At 38.5% G+C, this 27,969-nt stretch overlaps 1 protein-coding gene across 1 annotated transcript in view; it reads right to left on the bottom strand.

Annotated features, from left to right (window-relative positions):
• TTN (titin) overlaps positions 1–27,646 on the bottom strand; it is a 251,282-nt gene extending 223,636 nt beyond the window's left edge. Inside the window, 30 exon segments of the mRNA XM_064166084.1 lie at positions 367–627; positions 726–989; positions 1,096–1,368; positions 1,505–1,771; positions 2,538–2,819; positions 2,905–4,595; positions 5,104–5,272; positions 5,376–5,540; positions 5,667–5,890; positions 6,879–7,123; positions 7,640–7,870; positions 7,985–8,190; positions 8,808–8,950; positions 9,952–10,164; positions 10,278–10,338; positions 10,887–11,145; positions 11,571–11,636; positions 11,917–12,198; positions 13,636–13,755; positions 13,853–14,128; positions 16,176–16,313; positions 16,925–17,062; positions 18,143–18,262; positions 18,756–18,894; positions 19,137–19,427; positions 21,101–21,345; positions 21,467–21,555; positions 22,243–22,530; positions 23,216–23,419; positions 27,556–27,646. Of these exon segments, the coding sequence (XP_064022154.1) occupies positions 367–627; positions 726–989; positions 1,096–1,368; positions 1,505–1,771; positions 2,538–2,819; positions 2,905–4,595; positions 5,104–5,272; positions 5,376–5,540; positions 5,667–5,890; positions 6,879–7,123; positions 7,640–7,870; positions 7,985–8,190; positions 8,808–8,950; positions 9,952–10,164; positions 10,278–10,338; positions 10,887–11,145; positions 11,571–11,636; positions 11,917–12,198; positions 13,636–13,755; positions 13,853–14,128; positions 16,176–16,313; positions 16,925–17,062; positions 18,143–18,262; positions 18,756–18,894; positions 19,137–19,427; positions 21,101–21,345; positions 21,467–21,555; positions 22,243–22,530; positions 23,216–23,419; positions 27,556–27,646 (7,441 nt within the window).
• Between the last annotated feature and the right edge of the window lie 323 nt (positions 27,647–27,969).

Here is a 27,969-nt window from a genome sequence, read left to right as displayed (position 1 = left end):
ACTGGAATGTGACTTGAACATCAGTAAAAGATGTTTCTTACTTCTATTCTAGACACTCCTATTTATTATCAGCACCGTTATATTGAACATTCAAGACAAAACCCTTTTTTACATTAATTATATCAAAACATATTACATCATTCCACAAAATAGACCTGATTTAGTAAAACGTATTATAACTTAAAAAAACTTCATTCAATTCAAATTATATCAATCATAAAAGATAAGTAGAGTAGCAAGGAGGGAAGAGGGAGTGATAATTATGTTTTAAAAACTACAGAAACAGTAAAATTGCTACAATTAAGAAATATATTACATTAAGCACTGTTTTTCAAGTGAAAAATCTTTAATATTAACCCTACTAACCTGCTACTATAAGCTTTCCAGATGTTTTCTTCTCTCCAGCATAAAAAACATATTCTCCTTCATCATCTTTCATCATCTTCACCACTGTCAATTTATATATTTTGCCATGTGCTTCAATTTTGTATTTGGGGCCAGCCTTTATCTCTTGGCCTTTGAAATGCCAAATTACATCAATCCCTGAGTGAGAGAGCTCAACCTCAAAGGATACATTCTGTGTTTCAGTGCAGGTGATGTCATGAAGACCTCTAATAATCTCAATTTCTGTAAAAACAATACATTACAAATATTTTATTTGTTTCCATATTTTTGTGTTTAAGTAATAATTTCACAAAGAACTGTGTATCTTAAAGGAAGCCTACCTTCAACTGTCACATTGCAACTTGTTTCAACTTTGCCAACCATTAGCTTATAACGTCCTGCATCTGATGCATGGGTTCTGGTAAGCACAAGTCTCTGCTTATTGCCTTTACATACAGCTTGTATACGATCATCAGGCTTTATCTGATGTTCATTTAGGTACCATTTGGAGGAAGACACATCAGGTGCTGAAACTTTGCATTCAAGGATAGCTTTTGTTCCTTCAACTACATGGAGATCTTTTAGAGGCACCAATATTTCCACACCTGTTGAGTTGCAAAAATATTCACAATGAGAAAAATATACTTTTAAGGAGCAATCCTAAAGGACCCAAAAGTCAAACACATCTTCAAAATCGTGATAATGACTCACTGTATACTGTGAGCTGCCCAGTGGTCGACAGTTCAAGATCAGGAACACTGAAAGAGTAAGCACCACTGTCTTCCTTTGTTGCATCTTCTATTAACAACATGTGTGACTGTTTATCCAACACTATGTGAACACGGTCACTTGACTGAATTTCATGACCATCTTTCATCCAGACACCTTCCACATTTTCTAGGGAGACTTTAACTTCAAGCTGTACTATATCTCCCTCACAGACTTTTTGATCAGTAAGTCCTTGAAGAATAGCCATGGGACGAGCTGTGGAATGAAATCAAGTAATCATCATGAGATATATGGAGAATATTAAGACAGTATGCAATATAGTGATACAGCTATATGCTTTAATAGAGAAAATCTATAATATGTAGGCAATATAAGTATTACAAATGCTTACGCTTCATCTTCAGTTTGCACTGAGTTCTTTTTCCGTCCACAACAAAGCTATACTCTCCTTGATCATCTTTACTGACATCTTTAATAGTGAGGGTTTGTCGACCACGGCGGGACGCAATCACATACTTATGATTAGAAGTGAGTTCAACATCGCCATGATACCATTTCCCCTCCACATCTTCTGGGGAAACCTCACATTCAAGTTCACCTGAGAAGGATTCTGGTATTTCAACATCTTCAAGTTCTTTAATAAACTCAACAACAGCACCTACAGGCAAAAATAATTACATTCATTAATAAGCTTGATGGGCTATCTCTGGTGAAAACTTTTCTTTGTAAAATGAGCCTAAGGAAATTAATACATGTGTGATGTTACCATTTTCAATAAATACATTTCTAAACTTTCATACTGGATTCCAGTTCTGGGCCCCCCAGTTTAGGAGGGACATTGAAATGCTTGAGCCTGTCCAGAGAAGGGCGACGAGGCTGGTGAGAGGCCTCAAGCACAAGCCCTACGAGGAGAGGCTGAGGGAGCTGGGATTGGTTAGCCTGGAGAAGAGGAGGCTCAGGGGTGACCTTATTGCTGTCTACAACTACCTGAGGGGTGGTTGTGGCCAGGAGGAGGTTGCTCTCTTCTCTCAGGTGGCCAGTGCCAGAACGAGAGGACACAGCCTCAGGCTGCGCCAGGGGAGATTTAGGCTCGAGGTGGGGAGAAAGTTCTTCACTAAGAGAGTCATTGGACACTGGAATGGGCTGCCCGGGGAGGTGGTGGAGTCACCATCCCTGGAGCTGTTCAAGGCAAGATTGGATGTGGCACTTGGTCCATGGTCTAGCCTTGAGCTCTGTGGTAAAGGGTTGGACTTGATGATCTGTGAGGTCTCTTCCAACCCTGATAATACTGTGATACTGTGAAAAGCAGCTTGTATGTTTCTTATGCATTTAAGTGCAACATGTCTTTGTGTAGCTGTTTATTTTTTCCTGAAGCAGATCTCACTTTACGAGTACTGCTGTGTACTAAGCTGTATGCTTCTTACCTTCAACAGTAAGTTTAGCAGTAGTTTTTACAGATTCATCTTCTACCAATGCACAGCTGTAGTCATCATCATCAGACTTTGCAATCGTTAGTACAGAAAGAAAATGAGCCTTTCTGTCTGAGTGCATCCTGTATTTGTCTCCAGAATGAATCTCAATTCCATCCTTAAACCATTTCACTTTGACAAAGGGTTCTGATGTCTCACATTCAAATGTTGCCATGGAGTCTTTCTCTTTAGCAACCACATCTTGTAACTTCTGGGTGAAGCTGATTAGCTGCTTGGCTGTGTAAAACAATATGCAATGAATCAACAGTGCATGTAAACTTAGCATATTATGAAAAACTATCTAAAAAAGAATTTAAATTACCTTGCACTAACAGAAAAGCGTGGCTAGATGTTTCACCAGCTATATTGACTGCTTTCACCATGATGCTGGCAGAATCATCAGAAGTCACATCTCTGATGACTAGTTCACAGACATTATCTTCAGGCCAGTACCAATACACACGATCAGTCCTTTCTATCTGCACACCATTTTTGAACCACTGGCACTCAGGGTCTGGTTTTCCCACCACTCTTACACGGAAGTGCGCATCTGTCCCCTGGGCTACTGTCTGGCTTTGAATTCGTTCAAATATCTTGGGAGCCTCCATGCTTGGACTAAGCTCAACCTTCTCTGGTTTGAATGTTGGAATGGTGATTTTGCCTTCAGGAGGAAGCTCTTTCTTCTCTTCCTCTGGGATCTCTTTGGTCCAGTGAAGAAGTTCCTCTTTTGTCTTCTTTAGCATTTCTTCATAAGATTCATCTTTTTTACGAGATTTCAATTCCACAGCAGTGATGGCTTCATAATAGCCCTCTTCTGTCCTACGCTTGAATTTACTACGCAGCTCTTCAGATTCCTCCGAAAGCTTCTCATGAGTGATTCTTTCAGCTCTTTTCAGTTTCACCACTTCTTTGGTTGTTGCCTCTGCAGGCTTATCTACCTTCTGCACCTCAAAGAGCAGTTTTCCAGCCTCTGTGGCTACAGGCTCATGTTTGGGTTCAGGAGCACGACGAAGAACGGATCTGAAGTCTTCCCTCTGCTGGATCTCAAGTCTCACTTTATGCTCAATAAAGCCTTCTGGATTCTCTGCAGTAACTTTCACCTCTCCTGTGTCATATGATTTGCAGTCCACAATATCCAGGTAGTGGATCCCATCATAGCGCAGTCTGAACCTTTTGCTCTTGCGGATAAGCTGTCCATTGAGGTACCAGTTGACCTTGGGCAAAGGATAACCGGTTACACGGCAGCGGAATCGTGCTGTTTCACCTTCCAGGACTCTTGCAGGTTCAGGAACCAAAACAATTTCTGGTTTTTGTTTCTCCTTTTGGTCCATTGCAACTGCAGGAAGAGCACCCTCGTGGGCCATTCTTTCTAACTCTTCAATCCGCTGCAGTCCCCTTCTACCTTCTGGCAACTGGGATTCTTCCACAAGGCTTTTCTCATCCTTCACAATCAGAGTAGCAGATGTGTGGTCTGTGCCATATTTGTTAGTTGCCCTGCAAGTGATAACTCCGCTGTCTCTAGAATAAGCTACTCCATAGTCTAGGCTACAGTACCCAAACTCATTGATCATGCGGAGTCTGTTGGCTGCTTCCAAGGGCTTGCCATCATGCAACCACTCCACCACCATGGTTGGGTCACCAATTGGTGTAAGCCTGCACTCAAAGTGTGCTGGTCCAAATTGTTTGAGCCTTAAAGATGTGAGCTTCTTCTTAAAAAATGGTTTCTGTTGTTTTTCTTTGTCATAGAGATCTCCTTCCTCCCATTGCTCTTGACCATAACGCAAATGGAGAGGCTCTAACTCTGGTGCTGCAATCTCCTTGGCTTTATAAGTTCCTTTTGGAATGATTAATTTCCTTTCTGGTTCAGGTTCTATGTGTTCAACTTCAACATTTACTTTACATCGAGTAGTGTCCCGTCCAGCTTTATTAATAGCAGTAGCAGTATACCATGCAGCATCTTGCCTGGCAGTAGATTCTATTTTAAGGGCAGCTGCTCCTTTGGTTCCCTCAATCCTGAAATATAAGAAGGATTTTTTTTTAAACTTTTTGCATGTCTTTGTCATTCATTTTTGCCATTTTCTAAAACTAGGTCAAAGCCTTCAAAGGCAAATCTCTGGAGGAGTTAGTCATGCTCTTTATGTTTATTCATGTTTATGACTGTAGTTCCTAAGAATCAGGTAAGGAAAATAAAAAACAGCTTTGCATTCAATAGCAGTTTTGCCTGCAGAGGACTTCAAAGGCAGAGATGGAGAAAGTTTCCTTAAATCTCTGTTGTAGAAGCCTTGACATTGCAGAATACAAAATGCACAAACACACAGTCTGAAAAAAAGTAAGTCCTGAAAGATATAACTCTTAGCCTTGCTGCACTGAAAAAGCTATTAGTAGCATCATTAACCACTGGACTTACACCTTACTGAATGCCTTCTGTGGAGATAAGTCTATACAGCGCACTGTAGGAGGCACTTTGCAGAATAGCAATTATTAACGTCTTTAGTATTTAAACAAAATAAAAAATGCTTACTTTATTTTGGGGTATTTGTGAGGTACAATGATGTCACTGTTCTTCAGCCATACAATGTCAGGATTAGGGTTACCAGTAGCTTTCACTGCCATCTCCAGTCTTGAGCCCTCCTTGACACTAACATTCTTCAGCCTTTCCACAAAATGTGGTCTGACTAGGTCTTCCTTAGCTGCAAAAAGCAATGTAAGTTATCACCAGGAGAAATGGCATAACCATGGCTTTTAATAAGAAACACTCCCCAGCCTGCTATAAATAGCATGCACAGTAGATACCTTCCACAGTCAGTGTCATTGAGACTGAAGCTTTTCCTGCCCTATTCTGAGCAATTACAGCCCATTCTCCAGAATCATCAGGCATAGCAGGAACGATGATCAATGACTGTGTGCCATCTTCTTTAATCACTATTTTGTGGGTGTAGTCATTAATCACTTGTTGACCTGCAGATCCACATTGCAGGGGGGGGGGGAAGAATCGCATTCAGAATAGTGTCTCAGCAAGATGTAAAATGCACATAAGATCTATTTTTTAAAGACTATTTATTGAAGAAAATGAGGCTGACGTACCGTTATGGAACCAATATGTCTCAGGCATAGGTCTGCCAACAACTTTTAAGTCAAATCTTGCTGTCTGCCCTTGGGAACATTTAAATGATGTAGGTTTCAGCACAAAAACTGGCTTATATAGTCTCTCTAGCTGTCCTTCATCAGTTTCTTCTAATCTACGGGCTGGAGAACGAGAAGGAGAACTGCGAGCAGGAGACCGGCTTGGAGAGCGTGGAGAAATAGACCTGGAAGGAAAAGATAGGACAGATGTCACATAACAGTGGGTTGACATGATGAACATGATTTGACGTTTGCCTTTGGAATCTTAAAGAGATTAACCAATTTATGAAATTGTGCCAAAATTATTTTTTATTTGTGGTAGGGAAAATGTCTGGCTTTTGGATACTGTACATAGAATCACAGACTCAACAAGGTTGGAAGAGAACTCCAAGATCATCCAATCCAATCTAGCACCCAGTCCTATCCAGTCAACTAGACCATGGCACCAAGTGCCTCATCCAGGCTTTTCTTGAACACCTCCAGGGATGGTGACTCCATCACCTTCCTGGGCAGCCCATTCCAATGGCAAATCACTCTCTCTGGCAAGAACTTATCCAGCCTATACCTCCCCTCACACAACTTGAGACTGTGTCCCCTTGTTCTGTTGCTGGTTGCCTCGGAGAAGAGACCAACCCCACCTGGCTACAATGTCCCTTCAGGTAGTTGTAGACAGTAATAAGATCACCCCTGAGCCTCCTCTTCTCCAGGCTAAACAGGCCCAGCTCCCTCAGGCTCTAAGTTTGTGATACGTTTGTGCATATGAGAATGTACATAGGATGACAGAACACAGTATATGGCAATACTGGAATTTTTCTATTTCAATAGTGGGAAAGGAGAGTCACACACAGTACTAAAACTCTAAGAACATAATTATTATTTTTTTGAAAACATGACTACTTTAAGAAATAACAATGTTTACTGAGGTAATAATCTAGTACTCTGGAGATACATGTGAGTGATGGTATTCTTGAAACTGCACTGCCCGTTAAGAAGGCAAAGCAGACAAGGAGCTGGCACATTGGTCAATTTAAGCCATGAAACCATAATTTAGAACTTCTCTAGAGGTATGTAAACTCCAACAACAAGCTGTTTAGCAACTGTGTAATGAGTTTTGGAACTATTTATCACAGCAGACTAAATTCTCATGGAAGTTATGTATTACTATGTACCTACCTATATCTTCTCATAACTTCCGGTCCTGGCATATAACCTGGAGTTGCTGTGGGTGCAACAGGCTCAACATAGAGTTTTGATGAGCAAATAGCATTTCCTTTCAAATTACTGGCAAGGACAGTATAAATTCCTTCATCTTCAGGTAAAACAACAGGCAGACGCAGGCTGGCACTGCCATCTTGCAAAACTTCAATGTGGTAGCGCTCTCCATGCCTTATGCGCCTGCCATCTTTGTACCACACAACCTATACACAAAGAAACAGTGTAATGTTATGTGTGCTCTCCTAAAGACAAAAATGTAGTAATGACTCATGCATATAATTTATTACAGCTTTCTCTTTCATAGCTGATATGTCTGCATATCCCTTAACGTTTTTACTTGAAATAAGTAAGACATGAAATGTGTTTTTACATGAGTTTTGGAGCTAGAAGGAGTCAGAAATTCCATTTTGATGAAAAGTAAAGCGATCTAGAACATACTACTGTGTTCCCTGCTTGTATGGGCTAACCAAGGGACACTCAGAAGTGAGAGCAACTTTACTATTAAGTCTCACCTACCTCTGAACTGGCTAACCAACCTAACACTGTTCTGTTAAGGAACAAATAGATATCAAAAGACTGGATTTCTTTTGAGATTTGTTGGTTTCTCTGCAGAATATAAAATATCTGACAATGAGATGCTGAAGGTTTGTTTTGGTTTTTTTTTAAGTAGAGAATGAGATTTTTTTTAGATAGATTCATGTCACATAGGTTTGACATACCTTTGGCAATGGATATCCAGTTGTCTTGCAATGGAAGGTAACTCCTGTCCCTTCAAATGCTCTGTAATTCTTTAATCTTAAATCAAATCCAGGTTCTATAGCTTCAGATTCAGAAATATCAATCATCATCGCCTCTCCGTCCTCTTCAAGAAGTTCATCTAAAGTCGTCTTAATAATTCTGAGTTCAATTTCCTTGATAAGTCTTTCTTCAAAAGAAGAAATATGCAATTCCTATATATAAAAACAAGAGCATTAGTTCTATGTGTCAGATAGTGAACTTGTAAAGAAGTGATTGCTACTGGTAAAATGTCAGTACACAAAATTACTATGGAGTGATATACTTACTTCATCTTCTACAAAAGTTCTGACCATCACTGTGTCTTTGGCCATTTTCTTCCTAATTAGGGCTTGTTCTTTCTCATATTCTTTTTCAAAGTCACCATATGGAATTGCTGGGGCTACCTCAGCCACTTTGGGTTCCTGTACGTATGCAGTCATCTGAGTTTGGTACATCATTTCTTGTTGTGATTTTATGTAGGCATCATAATCAGCTACGAATTAAGAACACATTAAATTTGATAAGTTTCTGTGGGCATCACTAGATTGAATGGAGAAAAATAACCACAAACTTAATGTTTTGTGTGTGTGCGATTCAAGCAGAATTTCTGTCTTCTTATCCAATAAAATACAAACAGCAATAAAATGCAAAAACTAATGCTTTCATATGAGCTTTATAATCAGGTAGGTTTTACTGTGGTATTTTAGGTGTTGCAGTTATCAGTGGAAACACCTACAGAGACTATTTTGCATTCTCTTCACCATGTCTCTGTTTCCTGCAATCTTTAATACAGTTTTACAAAGACAACTGAAAAAAGAAAAAGCTTTCTCCTTGCAAAAGAGTAATCTGTGAGTTACCTCCTTTCCCCATATCAACCTCTAGATAGTTTATGTTATGTAGGCAGTTATGGACATCAACAGAAGATTCGTATAGTCATACATTCTACCAGAGAATGTATTTCAGAATTTGATGCCAGGGCCACCAGATCTCCATTTACGTTCCCTGAATTAACAGAAGACTCAAAGAATTTGCAGCAGAGCTAAAAGCAACTTTAAACCAGAAAAATGTTCAGAAGAAATATTTGTCCCATTTCTTCAATCTAGAAAATACCTTCTTCTAATAAGGAGACCGTTGCAGAAGCTTCACCATGTGTGTTCCGAACAACAATAGTGTATTCTCCGGCATCATCGGCAAAAGTCATGGAAATTTCAAGTTTGCATTCCCCGGTTTCTCTTTTGTAACTCACTTTGTATCTATGGAAGAAATAGAAATACAATCTCTTTGTAATTCTGATGAAGAGTCTTTTTAGTTAAATTGCTTTTAGTTAAGCAGTTAATCAGAATCATGTCTAACTTGTAGAAGACAAAAAAAGGGTAATATTTTGCAGACAATTCTCACTCAGGGAATGTGCAGAACAGTGTAGGAGTGGTAAGCATAATGAAAGTAAGAGTACAGCTCTACTTTCTTGCTATTAACAACAAATGAGATGTGAACAGTGCACTGACCTATCACAGATCTAGTTAGCAGGCACTGTAAAATAGTGTATGCAAGGAGCACATAATTTGTCTCAATATGGATTGTTATAGCATTAAATATTACAAGAATCCTACATTTTTTCCCCTCTAGTAGAAGGCACTGCTTTTTACAGACAACATTTGCATTGACAGAAAAAAACAAGGCTTCTTCCTGGTTTATCTTTAAGGATATGTAATATTGCTCATTTTATAGAATCATAGAATCAGTCAGGGTTGGAATGGACCACAAGGATCATGCAGTTCCAACACCCCTGCCATGCCCAGGGACACCCTACCCTAGATCAGCCTGGCAAGAGCCTCAACCAGCCTGGCCTTAAACACCTCCAGAGATGGGGTCTCAACCATCTCCCTGGGCAACTCATTCCAGGCTCTCACCACTCTCATGCTGAAGAACTTCCTCCTCACATCATCTGAATGCACCCACCTCCAGCTTTGCTCCATTCCCCCTAGTCCTGTCACTACCTGATGGCCTAAAAAGTCCCTCCCCAGATTTTTTGTAGGCCCCCTTCAGTTTTGTGGTCTTTTGAATATTTATATAGTAAAACTTAGCTGCCTAAAGCGTGACATTAAGACATGATTCTATGACTTTTCTATTAAAAAAAAAAAAAACAGAATCAATGATAGTATTTGACTCAGCATCAGTGAGGGAAGCAAAATTATGTTGATTAAGTATCCTTCAAAATTGTTTTAATGGGTTTTGTACGTTGCATTCAAAGTACCTGTAGCCAGTCGTTAGAGGAACTCCACCTTTTTTCCAGTAGACATGTGGCTTTGGGTTGCCCCCTACTTGGCATTCAAAAATGATGCTCCCACCTTCAATTAGTTTATGTACTACGGGTTTTCTTATGAAGAAAGGAGGTATGGGTTCTCCCGATACTTCCTCTGCTGCAGCAGAGACATCTTCCATTACAATGTCCTTTGTCTCCACATAGCTGAAGCAAGATTACAGGACAGGTTAGTGAGCTGATGTCTGAACCTCTCATAAACAGAGTGCAAGAAAATGATGACCACAGTAGAAGTAGTCTGTTTAGGAAAGTAACTTTACCGTTTCTCTTCTGTTACAGCCTTCTCAGAAATGGTTTCTCGAGTCTCAATTTCTTCCGATACTGCAAGGCAAATATGGTTTTAATAACACTTAATCAGTGACAAAAAGTGAAAGAAAGGTTAGTTAGTTAGCTATCTCAGAGGCCCAAGTAATTCCACTGAGAAAGCAAGTTAAGGGTCTGCATTGGACTATAACTGACATTTTCCTCATGTTCTTACAGCCATTACTAGCAGCCCTGAAGTACAACTGAAGGCATATGTTCTATTTGGGAGCTAGCAAAATATTCTTTGCACTACAACTAATAAGGAGTCAAGAAAGTTATAATCTTCCTACAGTGACAAGAAGAAAGGGCTCCAAGTTGCACAAGGAAAGGTTGAGATTGAATATTAGGAAAAAAATCATCACCAAAATGGCTGCTAAGCATTGCAACAGGCTGCCTAGGGAGGTGGTTAAGTCAGCAACTACTTCAAAGTTGTGTAGATGTGGTTCTGAGGGACATGGATTAGTGGTGGCCTGGCAGTTCTAGGTTAACAGTTGGACTTGATGATGTTAAAGGTCTTTTCCAACCAAAATATTTCTATGATTTTATGATTCTATAAATATATTTACCTTTCACGTGTAAGTGGCAGGATGTGCTGACACTCCCAGCCTTATTGGTAGCAGTGCAGGTAAATCTCCCACTGTCTTCTGCAAAGGCTTCACGAATCACAAGGCGAGCAAGCCCTGCTTTGAAAGTAATCTGGAAGTCCATTGAGCTCTCAATCTTGTAGTCTTCTCTGTACCATGTCACAGTAGGCTGAGGATGACCAGAGATATGGCACTCCAGTGTGACTGACTCACCTTCTGTCACAGTCTTATTTTTGAGGCCCTATACGATTAAAAGAAAGTATCACAGTCAGTGTATATTTTCACTACTAAACAGACATCTAAATAACTAAAATCTATTTGAAAGGAAAATGAAATATCTGCTTCAAACTAGTGTTCTGTCCATTAGTGTATCCAGGAAAAAAAAAAATTACTGTGACTAACAAGAAAACAAAATTTATGTTTATCACAGTGAGAAACTTTCACTGCAGCAGGCCAAACTCCTGCCTGACACAGTTTTGATGACCCCCATAACAGACATTCAGAGCCATTTGTATCAGAGACAAATTGTGTGGGTGAGTAGGTCTAACACAGAATTTAAAAGATTAAACAAAACTGAATTTTCATGGTCAGTTTTCCCAAGATAAAGGAATACATAATGGGTGAAAACAGAGTGGAACTCCCTTAATCTACATGCAAAGTACTTACTGAGACTAAGGTGGGTGGAGTAGAAGGGATTTCTGCAGGCACAGGAACTCTGGCAGTTTCTGTCACCTAGATTATTTAAAGCAAAGTTAATAAATATCTAACAAAGCCAAGGACTTTGCTGTACTTAAAAACAAATCAGTTGAGAATTTAGACAAGAAATCAGGCATAGAGCATGCTTTGCTTTTCATAGGCAAATATTAGGCCTTTAGAGAGTTTATGCAAAACAGCAAAGAGATAGAAGTCGGCAGAATGCTGTAAAAGTGGGAGTTTGAAATAAGGAAGACCAAAGAAGTGAGGCTATGCTAGGTTTTTAAGATATGAGACTGAAATTGTCTTAATAACATACCTTTGCTTCACCTTCTTTCCGCAACACCAAGTGCTCTTCCCGCACTGCCTCGCCCTTCAAGCTTACACCTGTCTCTTCTTTAGTTTCAACAGCATACTGACTTTTATAGGCCTCAGCAGCCTCTCCAAAGGGAAACTGCGGAGGGGCAGCTGGCTCGGCCTTTATTCTCACTTCATGTGGCTTTAGCTGAGGAGGTCTCACAGGCTTGGTGATTTTTTGTGCAGCAGAAGTAGTTGACAGCTCTTTTTCCAGAGTAGCCATGGCAGATCCAGCTATAGAAACCTAAGGAACAGAAGAAAAAGAGTTATGCCTTTGCTGTTCTCTCGTTTCCAAGGTGTGCTAGTTTGAAGCAAGCTGGAATGTTTTGGTAAAAGAAGTAGATAACGGGCAGTGGAATGAAAAACAGTTGTGTCTCCTTTGCTCACAGTCACACTGAGAACTCTGGGAAGAAGTAGTAAACATTCTCCATTTTGTTTCTCACTTCTGCCTTTGCCTTCAGACCTGGTCACATCTCATTAACCCTGCTCCTACTAACCTTGCTCCCTAACCTCTTGGCTGCGCCTCTCTTCTTCCTGAGAACTGGGGTAAGGTTGAGAGGGCAAGGGGAGGTGTTGGGGTGGTTTGAGAGCCCCTCCTGGGGACTCAGGTTTCTGGGAGGGGAGTTGTGCTTCTGTATTGTTTATCCTTTGTATATTTCTGTATATAATTGTATATATTGTAAATAGCTGCTTGTATATTCTGCTAGCTGTAAATAAATAGCTTCATTTATATTCCCAGAGGCTGTCTGAGTTAGCTGGGGCAAATCCAAAAGTGTGGGGGGGCGGGTAAGAGCCCAAACCATCACACAAGGGAAACAGCACATTTCTTGATAGACTGCATAGGCACCAGTTGAGTCCTTAGTTACTTATTTGTTGACACTGCCAAAGCTATATACACAACAATGGATTCTAGTTACAGATTGCAGTAATAGAATATCAAGATATAATTTTTATGTTGCCTAACATTCAATGATTTTCATTTTATTTGACTTTGGAATTGATCTTTAAATGGAAAAGAAACTCTTAAGTGCAACATGAGAAACGTCCTCTAATTTTATTCACTGGAATAAATTTTGCTTTCAATTTAATGAGTTGATTCTGCAATCAACAGCACTAATTACATAATGTCAGTGATAAAAATAACTTAAATATTTTAAAATATTATTTTAGGTGTAATGACTTCAGAAAATATTTTAATCTGTACAGAAAAGCTATTTTAGCTATATTGTTTAATTATGTTTGAAGGGAAAAAAAATTTTAATTATGTTTAAAGGAAAAAAATAACTTCATTTTTAAAGTTCAAGTGGAGTAGTATGCTTGAACAAAACACTATTTAAATGGGAACTTTTAATATTATGTGAAGAAGTTGAACAGAAGAATGGGGAAATGACATTTACAACCCAGATGGTGTCATGTTATGTAGCTTAATATGTAGTAATCTGTAAGGAAGAAAGAAACACTACTTCCAAATGTGCTAGTGAAGAGATGCACATAGTAAGACTGAAGAGGATACCTCTGCTCTATAGTCAAAGAAGTCAATAAAAACAGCTCAAGAGAGCATACAACTGTTCTTCATTTTGAGAATGCAACCCACTGGAGTAGGAGGAAAAGTCAAACGGAACAGGTGACCTACTGATATAAATGAGCATGCTGTTCTGCCTGGCTAGTTTCCATTTCTTACCTCGTATGTATGATCTGGTTTAGGAACAGCAATTTTGGAGACTGTGAAGTGAGGACTTGCTGTGCGGGGTCTTGGGTGTTCAATATGAATTGTTTTCTCAGTTTCTGTTGTTCTTTTTATCTGCACAAAGCAATGAAAATGTTGAGAATGTGATACTGAAGCAGATTTCACTGGGACATAGTTTTTGGGAAAGAAAGCAAAGTAAACTGAGTCTAACCTCTGTTGATAAACTAACTTCCTTCTTTTCAGCAGCTGAGATATGTTTTTCAGGAGGAACATGAACAGTTTTTACTTCTTTGGTGACAACATGACGTTCTGTTGGGGCCTCAGCAACACGGTCTGTTACGGTGTGCTCCTTATAGCCATATTCCAAAGTTTTCTGCTTTACATAAGCTTCATCTGCTTGTTGTGTTTCCCAGGGTGATCGAACGCGTGCCTGATCAACTGCTGCAACCACTGTAGCCACAGCTTCAGCTCTTTTTCCAGCTTCAGTCTACACATAACATAGGACAATTAATGCAAACATTTATCATGGTATTAAAGACTTGCATAAATGGCAAATACTTATAAATATGATGCTCAGGAAAGTGGTTTTCAGCTGAAGAGAGCACAGACACAAGTAATAATGTGTCCAATGTATTCAACCTGCAGTAAGTAATTTCAAATATAGACATTTTTTCTAAGCTCTTTCTATGCATATTCAGAACATATCTATGATAATGTGCTTTGTACTTACTGATATTTGCACGCTTTTAATATTTATAGTCACATTTATGGCATTTTTTTTTTAAGAGTATGGCACATAATTTAAAAGTCAGGATGATCATTTGGCTCAACATAACTGGTAGCTGCTACTAAAATTCTAAAGAATGTGCCTGGCATCTCATGTGAATATATTTACAAAGGAATGTAGTTGTATTTTTTTAACTACAGGCATGTCTGTTAATCAGTGCTAACCTATTTTACAAATAAGAAAAACTGAATTAGCAATTAATTGCAATTTCTGAGAGTCTGACTCATGAATTTATATGTTATGCTCTTAAAAATAGGTTTTACTAATGTATTTTATGAGTGCCCAATAGTGTTTCTAGCAAAATAGATAGACTTTAAGTAAAAGCTGTTGGCAGCTAGGCTGTTCTTCCACATATGAGAGCTCCTGGCTGTATTAGAAAAACTTTCCTATCTGATTGTCAAAAGTAATAAACTGGCAGGTTTGAATGGATGTTAGAGTTTGCATTGAGCAATACAAACGAAATGTTGATAGAGAGAGGTTGCAATCATCTTGTAGAAAAGAAGAAAGATTGCTGACTCAGAAATTTAAAGAAGTAAGCATTATTTGGTAGTCATTGCTAGGGAGCAAGATTTCACAGATAAATCTGACTGCAGTCTTAAAAGTGGTATCTCCTAACAGAGTTAGACATAAATCTCTGTATGGCTAGACTAGAAACTTGATCACATTGATTGTGTTACTTCATCATTACAACCATTATTATCAGAAATTTACCATCAGAAACTATAATAAATAAGGGCATCCTAATTGTCCCAGAGTAGCTTTTAATGGTGAGGTCTGCAGATAATAGAAATGGTAACTGTTTTTCACATCTGCAAAAGCTGTATGCAGCCATCATAATGCTAGACAACTCTCTTCTTGTTTGGCTGTAATTTCTTGTCTAGCTCTGGACACAGTGATTGATGTTCTGGTTTTATCATAGAATCATAGAATCAACCAGGTTGGAAGAGACCTCCAAGATCATCCAGTCCAACCTAGCACCCAGGCCTAACCAATCAACTAGACCATGGCACTAAGTGCTTCATCCAGTCTTTTCTTGAAGACCCCCAGGGATGGTACCTCCACCACCTCCCTGGGCAGCCCATTCCAATATTCAGAACTATGGGAGTTTTCTTAGCTTCCCTTTTATTTTATATATTTCTTAGATTTCTTATTTATTTTATGTATTATTATAGCAGGAAAAAAGAAAAGATTCCATTAAATATGATCAAGAAAGTAATTTGAACAACAAGAAAGCATTCTGGAACAGGAACAGTAATGGAGAATTAAGGGGTTAGAACCTTGTTCACTACACACAGCTCTGGGTTATCTGTATACTGATAAGTATTGTTAACCCTGATGCCTATTTAAATAATAGTAATGAGTTTCCTTTTTTAAGAGGGAAAAAAAACCCCAAAACAAACAAACAAACAAAAAAAACCAACAAACCACAAATCCAAACACACACACGTATACAAAACCCCCCAAACAAAACCAAAACAGTTAAAATGCATTTCAGGAGTGTCAGTCCATCCCAAAGCTCAGTCAGAAGACAATTATTGGCACCCTATTAATGAAAAGTTAGGAAAGAAAGGTAGAGCTGGAATAATAGAGTTGAATTAATGCTGTCTTTAAATGTTTGTAAGTAGGATAAATCTCAGGAAAAAAAATGAGCTGAAAAATGTATCATTAGTATTTTTTTGAGGAACACATAAGGCTTGTAAAGAAGAGGGGATGAAAAACCAAACATGGTTATGATAGTGCTATTCACCTTTTGATGGGTTATGCGCACTTGTTCTTGTTTGGCAGAAATTCCTTCTTTACTTTTCATTATTATGACCGGTGGTTTAGGTTTATCAGTGGTAATTACTACCTTAGGTACAGAAGGTTTCATATCTTGCTTTCTTATCTAGTTTTTATGGTAAAGAAAAGTAACAGCAATCAATCGCACCTATAGTTAAAATTTTGGGGAAAGTAGAGTAAAGTTTCAGAGCGTGTATCAATGTGAAAAAAGGTGGCACCTGAGAAATGAAGTATTTCATTTGTACAAACCAAGTTATAGCCTGTTTCACATTCAAAATCATTTTGCATTGTTCTGTGTGTGAATTAAAGAAGAATCATCCTGCTTACTATTGAGTTGTGACACATCATTGTGGTGCTTTGTAGAAACTGTTCCATAAAAATGGGCATGGCTGACAATGTTTACTCCCATCAGTAGATGGAACTATTTCATTGGTTAAGCCAAGAACTAGATTCATTCAGCCCTCATACAAACATGAGCTTCATTAAATCAAACTCCACACATTAAATATCGCATCACGAGAGATAACCTTTACCATTTATCGTCAGCAATCTACTTTGGCTATGAAATGCTTGGACTGTTTCTGGGGTGCTTTGTTTTGCATTTTATTTTGTAATCGCCTCTCCATAAAGATACAGAGCAAAGATATGTAACGCATTTGATGAAAAATGAGGTTTTATAATATAATGATGAGTCAAATATTTGTAACACTTATTTACCTTTTCATGAGCAATCTGCACTTGCTCGTGTCTGGTGGATACTTCTTGTCTGGCATGGGATACTGTTTCTTGTTCTTTGGTTTTGTCGGTGGCGATTGTTACTGTGGGTACTGGAGTTTTCTCTGCTTCTTTTCTTACCTGGGTATTTGCAAAGAAAGAAGCTTAGGTTATATATTGTTTTAAAATACAAGGTATAAGATTTTCTGTATATTTGGAAAAGAGGATACAAATGAAAGGGAGGAGAAAGGTCAAACTGCTGATTGCAAAGTAATCTAGACTGGAAACAGCAACGACATAAGCAGACTTTCTACTAAACATATATACATTTAGCATAAATATAGTAAAACAATCCACAAATGCTTGCTTTGCTACTGAAGGCAATAAAAAGAATCAGATCAGAGGAAAACTGTCCCACATCATAATCAGCTGGGGAACATGTAGGATATTAGAAACAAATTTTAGGTAGTTTCCCATTTTCAAGAACTTCAGATATAATCTGCTCAGAAACTTGTAATGTTTTTTGCCCAGGCAGATTTCTGTTTCTCAGCACTTTAAAGGTAAGTGACACATTCTTTGTCACACATTTCAGCTGCAATGCAAATGCAACATTTCTCTCTAAACATGGATCTTCAATTAAATCACATTTGTCTGATAAGACACATGACAAAGAATTTGAATTCCAACTGCTCAACAGTTTTTACAAAATTTAAATCAATGCAAAATGAGTTTTCCCCTGCTTTTTTCTGACCCACTGTGCTGCTAAAAAAACCCCAAGCAGATTACAAATGGCAAACTTAGAAACAAAGCCTGGGAAAAAAAAATAGAAACAAAGTCGGGGCCAGGGGGGCGGTGGGAATGGAAAATCAAAGAGGTATTTCTAACATCCCAGTTCTTTAAAGGATTGAGAATGCTGCCAAGTAAAGTCATTCTACAATATATATTAAGGAAAAAAAATCCCTAAGTTAAAGCTTTTTCAAGCTTATCTCTCTCTCTTTTACTCTCATGTATAATGGAAGTGAAATAGAGTTTAAAAAAGAATCATCAAGAAGAAGAGATAAGAGAATGATAACAATACGAACTAAAAGACTGAACCCATGGTAAAAGGGAATATTATGGTATATCATTTATTTTGTTCACAGAATTGTCTTTTTAAGGAGATATTAGACTTATTAAAAAATGACCTAGGATATGACAATTGTAGTTAATATCTGTATTCACCTTCTCATGAGAGATGTGCCTTTGGTCTTGTGATGAAACAATTCCTTCTCTAGTTCTTGATATTACTGTTTGGTTTGTGGCTTGATCACTGGTAACTACTACTGTTCCCTCCTTTCTCATCTGATTTTTATATCAAGAAACAAACAAAAAAAACCCCAAATCCTTAAAACTGATTTCAACAAACTGATCATCAAAAGAAGAGGAGAAGGAAAAAAAATAAGAGGATTGCAAGCAAAGGAACAACACTAAGGGAAAATTGTTTTATCCCAAAGGGGAAATTATAAATGAGATATTAGAGGAAAACTTTAATCAGTGTAAGAGAATCAGTGTTAGAGAATAGATAAGAGGGGAGAATACAGAATTGTTTTGAAAGATGGTATTCGTAAAGCTTAAAAACTGTTTAAGAATAATTAGTTCAACCCCACTATGATGGAAAACAATTAAGTAATCCACAAACATTCCTTTACAGTCCAGATGCTCTGTACAAGTATGCATGCGTTTGCAGTGCACTGGGTAATATCTTGTTAATTCCTCACAGTGAATCATGCCTTGTTTGCATGTTGTATGAAGGGATAAAGAGAAGAATCACAGAGTGTCTGTGCTCTATTTCTACCTGCTCCTGAATGTGGACTGCAGTCATTGCTGTCCTTTTAGCAGTTTGCTCTACAACACCTGGAGCTGGTTCTCTCACCATGGCTTGATCCACAGCAGCAACAACCGTAGCAACAGCTGCTGTTTTTTCACTGTCCTTTCTCACCTATATTAGTCACATCAAAAGACATTTTTTCATGTTTTGCATACATTCAAAAGAAGCACAAAACAGGTACAGAGACAGAATATTGCAAAGAGATGTTTAAATATTTGCAGCAGAACTCAAATGAGAGCAGATACACACATTTTTAATACACAGCTTCTCAGACTCCATTTAGCAGATCTATTCAGCAGTGGTGAGTTCACACTTAGAGCAAATCCAGTGCCCATACTAAAAACAGACTTTACCTCTCTAGCACCAGCTGCAACATCGCCAGCAGCAGCACCGCTAATGGTGACTTGCTCTTGGACCCCGTATCTCCCCTCCCATCTTTCTTCAGTTCTTATTTGGGTAGTGCTTGTAGAAACTCTTGTTTCTTTCATCTGGGCTTCTGTGGTTGCAACATATCCTTCCTGCTTCCAAGGGGGAAGGACTTCAGCCCCAGTTGCGACTACTTGTGGTTTACGGACTGGAGACGGTGATTTCACTGGTCTGATAGGGGAGGTTGAGATTCTTCCAGCAGGAGAAACCGATCTAATGGAAAATAAAGTACTCCTATAATGCAGTGTCATGCAACAACTACTATACAACCAGCTTCAGCCTGAGCTTAAATTCACTCCCTGTTCAGGGTATCTTCAATATGTTGTAATTTGATTTTGAAAAAGTTTTTGAGATATCCTACTTACAAATTACACTTATCTGTTTTTAACATTGTGCCTAACACATGCTTTTGTCATAATTAGAACTGCAACATATCTTTGTAGTAGCTTAGTAGCTACTGTAGTCACTGATTTCAAAAAAGGCAATAAAATCAAGTGTCAAAGGGCATTTCACTCAAGTACATATGTTTAAAATGTTAAAATATACCACGTTATTTCCTTTTATTCAATCAATTCTCCTCATAGAAATAATACAGAAGCCTTACAGGTTGTGACTATCATATGTTATATTTGTGATATGGTCTCTGTAGGCAGACAAAACAATTAGCCCAGTCACCCTTTGTAAAAATGTTATGTGACACCTAGCAATAACACAACTGTATCTACTCCTGCACTCCATCTCATTTTCTTCCATTTGTCATCCCTATATGTGTTCAGACTCTAGGCAAGCCTCTGCTCAGGGCTCGTATTTTTTCCCATACTTATATCTAAACTCCAAAATTCCAATTGCTATGTTAACAGACAGCTTTGAGAAAGCGTTTTGAAAACTGCCTTAGAAGACTTTCTAACTTAAATTTTCTTTGAGAAGGTGGTTTGGTTTTTTTTTTTCGGCTGAAGTATTTCCTAGATAACATTAACAAATTTCAACATTAGGGGGCAGCAGCATCAAATTGATGTTTAGCTTTATTGCCCAACGTACAATAGGTCTGAAAGCGATTTGACTAGTAAGGGAGTACAAACATCTGGCTCTGTGCGCACTCTAGGTGGCACTATTAAGTCATTCGTGCATCTGTGCAGTCCGCCTTTCTCCCTGTCCTTGCTAGTTATTCTCAATGGGGCAAAATTAATCAGTATACTTAGCTCTGTCAATTTAAATAGGGCTCTTCTGAGTACTCAGCTCGAAGACTTTCCTTCCATGGCACTGGCACTTCAGGATATTGAAGCTATAAAAACTCCAAAGCAATTTACCTGCCTTTCAGCACAGACCTCTTGGGATCTCTTGTCCGTAAGTCCTGCTCTTCAAATCACTCGCTTTGTCTCTCGAGACCCTTCACACAGCAGAGCTAAACTTTTTTTTTTTCTTCATAAACATATTTGCCTTGCCTACCTCCAAACCTTTATTTCCACAGTCATTTCTATCACACATAGAATGTGTCCATGTTTTTCACATATCCTTCCATTCTGTTTGCCACTGGTCAGTTTCACTGTTTTTTCCTCTGTTCATCTAAAACAACTGAGGATGAACTGCTCTACTCTTTTCTTCCTTTATGAACTTGGAGTTCTGAATGCTACTTCAGCAATCAAATAGCATTTATTCTCTAACGGATATTCTTCTTTATCTAAAGGATATACAGGATAGGAAATTTATATAACAAACATGCACTCCTGCAGCAGTGGCAAATATAGGACATTATAGCTTACCATGAGAACAAACTCACTCAGTATCAAGTCAGTGCATTCTTGCATTTGATACTATGCTCTTTTTCTTACTGCTGTATGTGGAGGAGACTCAAAAAGCAATCTTGTTTGAAAGAATAGTAAATTTACCTGACTGGAGAGGGTGTTGGTGCTCTGACATGTCTTACAGGTGATGGTGACTGTCTAACAGGTGATGGTGATTGCTGTCGAGTCATTTGTGCTTTCGCAGCAATTACTGGTGGAGTGGGTGATTTTGACGTAGGTCTAGGAGGCATTCGTGGAGGTGCTTTGTGTGGGAGCTGTTGGCCTGTCACACCTTCTATCACCATTTCAACACTTGTAAGCGATCTGGCATCAAAGTGGGTTTCAGTTTTCTACAATGAAATCAAGAAAACAGGCATCAAAGTGGTCTTCAGTCTTCTACAATGAAATCAAGAAAACAGGTCTGATATATCCACCTTTTAGCCTTACCTACTTTGCTTTAGAAAAACATACCTTTTCAATTCTGGCTTGTCTGGTTTGTGAAATCTGAGCAGTCGAAACAATTGTCTTTGTCTTTTTAGCAGGAACGGCTTCTTCCTCACCTTTTGGGAGAGAAATCATGCTCAGAAGAATTGCATGTGGTAACAAACAATAAGCAGTTGTAGAAATAAATGAATGGTCAATTCCAATTATCTAGAATTTTCTATAGACAACAGAGAGAGAATTAAGAAACCATCTGCTGTCCCTGCAGTACTAATAGATGGATAATTGTGAAAACAGTTACAATATTTTTGTATTACTATGTCATCAGGGAAACAAACCACAAACAAACAAAACACATTTATTGTAGACTCCTCAGAATCAGTCAAATGACTACACAGACCTCAAAGTCTGACTGAAGTGAAATACAAGCAAGGCTGCTCCAAGTAGAGTAACTCACTGCTACAGTTCTCTAAGAACTTCCTCTTTGGCAGGCTCGTTTAGGGTAGAGTGATGTAGTCTATCACAGCTAGTTTACAGCTACAACACTGAGAACCTACACAACAAAACAAAAACAACTGTATCCTTAGTTTAATGGTGATTCATTCTAGAGAAAAGGACTTTTTAATTCTTAACTTGAAACATTTGACCAATTTCACCAAAGACATTGCCTTTTCACAGCAAATTAGTAACTCTTGAGAAAGAATTTAAAAACTAATGCATTGAATAAGGCTCTGAAGAAGTGGTTTGCGGTGTATTATCACAATAGCAATTCTTATTTTCATGGCTAGGAACTTATGCTCCATTACCTTGAATTAGCAGTTCAGCTGTTGAAGTAGCACGTCCCACGTTATTTGTAGCATTTACTGAATAGGTACCGGAGTCTTCAGGATAAGCTTCTGCAATTATTAAGCTGTAAAGGTCTCCATCTTGTAAAATTTGGAAATCGGGGGAGCTTTGGATTTCTACTCCATCCCGATAGAACTTCACCACAGGTGTAGGGATTCCAGTCACTCTCACGTCAAGTCGAACTTGACTTCCCTGCTTTGCAGTCATGCTCTGTAGTCGTTGTGAGAAGTTTGGTGGTGCTGTTCCAGCTGCAGTTTTACAGAAGAAACAGGTAGAAAAACAATAACTTCTGTTAAAAAGCACTGTAAGGGCTTGATAATCCCATTACTGAAAGTTCACAAGACCTAATTCTCTTGCACATGCTACTAACAAATGATACTTCCTCAAACATTCAAAACACTAGGAGCTGATTTGCCAAAAACCAAATAACCTTCATGTTTTTTTTCCATGTGTTTAAATGTTCTGATATTTCTGACTATACCCATGATTGCAAATGTTTCTGGAATTAGAGATACATTGATCATAAATACAGGTAGTATGCTCAGCCTCTTCAGTGTGAGTTTTTCTGTCAAATATAATTTATATCATTGAACACCACAAAGGAGTCCATCTTGCAGAACTTGATCCTCTCTTTTTTGAATAGTTGGACGGTAGCTGGTGTGACAGATCACAAGAGTAGAAGTATGTGCAGGGCTAAAGCAGAAATTTTTGATTGTGGATAAGAAATTGTAAGGTCAAGATTAAACTTTATACAGTTAATATGTAAAGGACACTGTTATAAATGACTGGTGAGAATGCTTTGGGAAAAGGAATTTGCTTTGTTATATCTTTGCCGATCAGGCAGTTCAAAACTCTTTTCGTTATCTGTGGTGCCTCTGCTATGTCTCTTGCATTGCAAGCAGAGAGATCTGCCTTTCTTTAGCTGCTTCATACCTGTGACTAGTAGTTCAGCAGTACTAGTTGCTTGCCCAGATCCATTGGTGGCTTGTACGGTGTATCTTCCACTGTTTGCTTCTGTCACGGCAGGGATCACCAGTTTAGCGCGGCCATCACTAAACGAGATCTGCACACCGGGCAGAGCTGCAGCAGAGAGAACCTGGCCATCCCGATACCAGCTCACCTCAGGAACTGGGATACCTAAAGAAACAGAAAGATGCTATTAAATGCCAGATATTCAAAATTACCATGACAGTCACTGATGCAGACACAGTTATAGTGGAGCTCAATGGCATAGGCAAAGACCTACAGCTGCATGTCCACTGACACAGTTGTAAAGGAGTTTCTTTTTAGAAAGGTCTTTAAAGTAAAAAGAGCACAGGACAACTGCACAGGCTACTACCTTTAGAAAATCACTTGAATAATGAGTGGACTGTAGTGTTTGGCAATCCTGTTGAGGGATAAAAGTTCATTAAAATTATGAAGGGTATGAGTTAACTCGCATGAGGGTTTGGTTTGGTTTTGGGGGGGGGAAGTTGTTTGTTCTGTTTTGCTGGGGGTTGGTCTCTTCCTCCAGGCAACCAGCAGCAGAACAAGGGGACACAGCCTCAGGTTGTGCCAGGGGAGGTATAGGCTGGATGTTAGAAGAAGTTCTTCCCAGAGAGAGTGATTGGCATTGGAATGGGCTGCCCAGGGAGGTGGTGGAGTCACCGTCCCTGGAGGTGTTCAAAAAAAGCCTGGATGAGGCACTTAGTGCCATGGTCTAGTTGATTGGATGGGGCTGGGTGCTAGGTTGGACTGGATGATCCTGGAGGTCTCTTCCAACCTAGTTTATTCTATTATGGGGGGGGGGGGGGGGGGGGGGGAGGGTGGGGATGTGGTTGCTTAATTGGTTGTGTTTGTTGTGGGTTTTTTTCAATTATTTTTATTTGCCAACATTGCTTATTGCTAAGGAAACTATCCAGGCAAATCATTTGGAGAGAAAGTAAAAATCAGAATGTCCAATCAAGTTAAACAGTTGTCCTAAGACTAAAAGATTGTAGAAAGCAAAGTAACAGTAAAAGAAACTGTTGTATACACTAACTTCAAATGCTATTAATGTTTTGGGACTAGTTTTAATTATTTTTTTTCCCTAGAGGTTCAGGAATGACATCTGAGACTGCACTCACTACAGTTACTCTAATTTGCTCAGTTTCACCCTCTGTAGTTTGGAAACCCTGAGCAGCATAGAGTTCTGCTTCTTTTCTGAATCATCCCTTCTATAAACTCTTAACTGTTTTGAGTTTTTAATGGTGGCAGGAATATGACTATGTGCATCTAAAATGGAAGAGAAGGTGTGATTGAAGTTTTTATTTGCAGTCACATGCAATTTGGTTAGAAAAGTTTTATATTTTGCTTGTAGTTGAAAAACTGATTTTAAGATACATATAAAGTAGAAATACACAGGAAAAAAACATGTGGCTAGTTTTAGAGAGGATTAGAAAATGAAAGGGTCAAAGTACATTTAAGCATTGCTAATTTCACTAATGGAAGTTATCAAACAGCCCTGATGGGTTGGTACAATTCAATTGTATACTACCATCACAGAGCAACATAAGCTTTATTACAATAAGCACAGAGTATCCAGCAGATGCTACTGATTTCATTCAGAATTTCCCCATCTTCAACGTTTGTGCAAATGAGGCTCAGGTTTTGGTGGTTTTTTTTAAGATAGGGGATATAAAATCATATTGTCAACAGTGAATTTCTTGAAATGTTGCCAGCCAAACTGTTTTGTTTTGTGGGGTTTTGTTTTGTTTTCTACCTATCTACTTTTTTTTGGTGGTAGGTTAAACAAGACTCTAAAGTTAGAACCCATTTTGAAAATCTGAGCCCAAATTCGTATTTAAAGAAGCTCATCTTCATAGATTTATTAGTCCCTTGCCAGTCCCATGCCACAGAGCTGGGGTCTAAAGGCAAGATCTACCTCAGATTATAGATATTTTTACCTGGAGTGTATGGAATAGCCAATGTTCCAGTGTACACTATCATTAGAATATTAATTACTTATTAATTACTAGGACATTCTTTTTAAAACTCTCTGAGCTTTTCTTGAGCTTTATTGAAAAAAACAAATAAACAGACAAAAAACCCAACAAACTCTGAAGTACCTGAAGCTCATTACTTAAGTAATTTAATTCAATGAGATTGTCCTGACTGTGATGGGACAGGAACTCCCAATCTGTACAATCTATGTACTGCTTTCAGCAAGGTGCAGAGTATAAAGGCTGTCTTGCATTGGGTAATACCTGAAAATACCACTTCAAAGGAAACTAAACAGAGTACAGATTAGTTCTTTATCAACAAATTCAATAATGATCAGTACTGTGGAGACATGAGGATGTGCACAGTTCTAATGTTAGCAGGATTGCAGATTCTCTTGACAGTCATGTACTGTCTCACATGTCCTCAGCCACTGCTCATCTATCAGGGCTCTGCCTGTGTTGGTATCTTGGCTGCTCTGGCATTCACTGCTTTTAATCTCTGGGTTTGTGTGTTCTGCACTTTCTGAACACTGGGGAAAGTACTGGGTATTTTTGTCTGAGAGCAAACCCTTGTAACTTGACACTTAATTCTCAATCTGATAGAAGAGTGTAGTCGATTTATTCTAGTTTACATACTACAAAATTGCATCCCAGGTCGTTGCTAATCCCTTGTTAGTACTCTTAGATTAGCTGGGCTCTTTGCATTTGAATTGTAGCTCTGTGTTACCACTTGACTTGTATATAAGAGATCAGTATTATCAGAGGTAAAGAGACAGTTTCAATTTCAAATTCACAATAATTCATGACAGACAGGAAGGGCAGACAATGCAGCAGAATAAAGGTATATAATCCACTAGTTATTCAATACTTTGAGAAATAAAACTTACATTGTCTTTATATATTTGAAAAATCAAATCCAAGCCACTGTCAGATCTGCCTTGGTGGATGTTTTGAGGGCATGGAATATATTCCAGAACCTCAGATTGTGAATAAACTTAACAAGAGATTGCCTAACATGATATTTGGGATTAAAATACAAATAATGCACATACTATTAGGAAAACTTCTGTCATCTCCTCAGCAAGAAATTGAGTTCCCCCTGAAGTACTCCACGATATCACAAAAATGAAAATGCTCACACTCATACATTGAGCTGCAATAATAGAATCCTAACCTGTTCTGAAGATCTATTTATATGTTTGTAATAATTATTGTAATGTATGTATTTGTAATAATCATTGGTGGAAAGAAGCTTTCACAAGCAATTTCATGTGTACAGGCACCAAGAGAAGGCTAGAACAATTAAGTGAAGAGTAGAGGGCCAGATAACAGAATAAAGCATTAAAAAATCATGAATGTAGACTATAGGACATCTTCAAGCACATTCTTTGAGGCAGTACTATCCACAAGGACCAAGGAATGAATCACAGTGGACCATAGATGTCAGAGATCTTTATAGTTCAAGAGATCATATGTTTGCACCTGTTAGAAAGCATCTGGGTAGTGTTTTATGGTATGTGGGTCATCACATTGCTATTGCCTGTAAGACAATATAATTCCATCAGCAGAAACACGTGCCATTTCTCCTTAGTCACTGCTGAGGTCAGAGGCTCTCTTAGAACAGGGTGTTGGCTATCTGGTAAAGTTATCTTGAGGGTTTGCATGGAATTTTGCACAAAACAGGGTGTTCCAATACTGTGGAGACTGGCAAGATGAATTATCCTTTAAAATCATGTGGCATTTTGAAATTGACATAAATCATGTTAATACATCTAGCCAGAGTAAGGTTTAGCACTAAATCACCAAAAAATTAACATATGCCCTGCTTTTTGCACTTTCACTCCTCATTCTGTCTCATCATCATCCAGACGAGATTACTTTCTCTGCACCCACATGAAATTCCTTGATTAGCATAGTACACCTTCTTTTAGCACAGCGTGTATCCTTTAAGCACAGTATATATATACACACACAGACTTTTAGTGATATTCCCCCTCCAGTTTTGATGACTCAAAAATACATGAGGATTAGACAGCAGTCTCATTGGCAGAGTGATCAGCTGTTGCCTGGGAAGCCTTGTGACATGTGTTATCTCTGTGGATAGCTGACACCCCCTACATAGTGCTGATTAGTACCATATGATGTGTGTGTATATATATATATATATTCATATTTCAGCACTATCCTCACCCATTCAGACTAGATCATGATCTACAGAAAGTGCTATTGTTTGTCTTAGCATAAACAGCACCAAAACCAAACCAAACCAAACATAAAAATATTCAATCCTGGAAAAATAAACCAAAACCTTACCACTAATATGAGCCTCAAAGGTTGCGGCACTACCCTCCAGTGCCACAACACTTTGTAATGGCTGTGTAAATGTTGGTGCTTTTGTCGTCATCTTTACAGGCACTCTGAAAGAAAGGAAAATATAATTAGATATCAGTGCCAACATTTTTATGATATGCACATCCTTCTTGCTAGATTTTGGACATATTTCTAATTACTTTCATAGCAGTTTGCCCTTCTCAGTTTTAAATCATATTGACCTGATGAGAAGTGAAGACCATAGGTTTTGACAAAGTTGTATAGCAAGTTACACTTAGGACACGCTTGGCTGAGTTGGATGCGAAACTTATTTTTAGCAAAGCTGCCATTTGGCATTACAGGCATGTAGCAGGAGACAAAGTTCTGCTCATCTCACTACACGACCTTGTGCAGGTC

This window comes from Pogoniulus pusillus, chromosome 2 (assembly GCF_015220805.1).
Source record: "Pogoniulus pusillus isolate bPogPus1 chromosome 2, bPogPus1.pri, whole genome shotgun sequence".
NCBI lineage: Eukaryota > Metazoa > Chordata > Aves > Piciformes > Lybiidae > Pogoniulus > Pogoniulus pusillus.
This window is presented reverse-complemented; position numbering and strand designations above follow the sequence as displayed.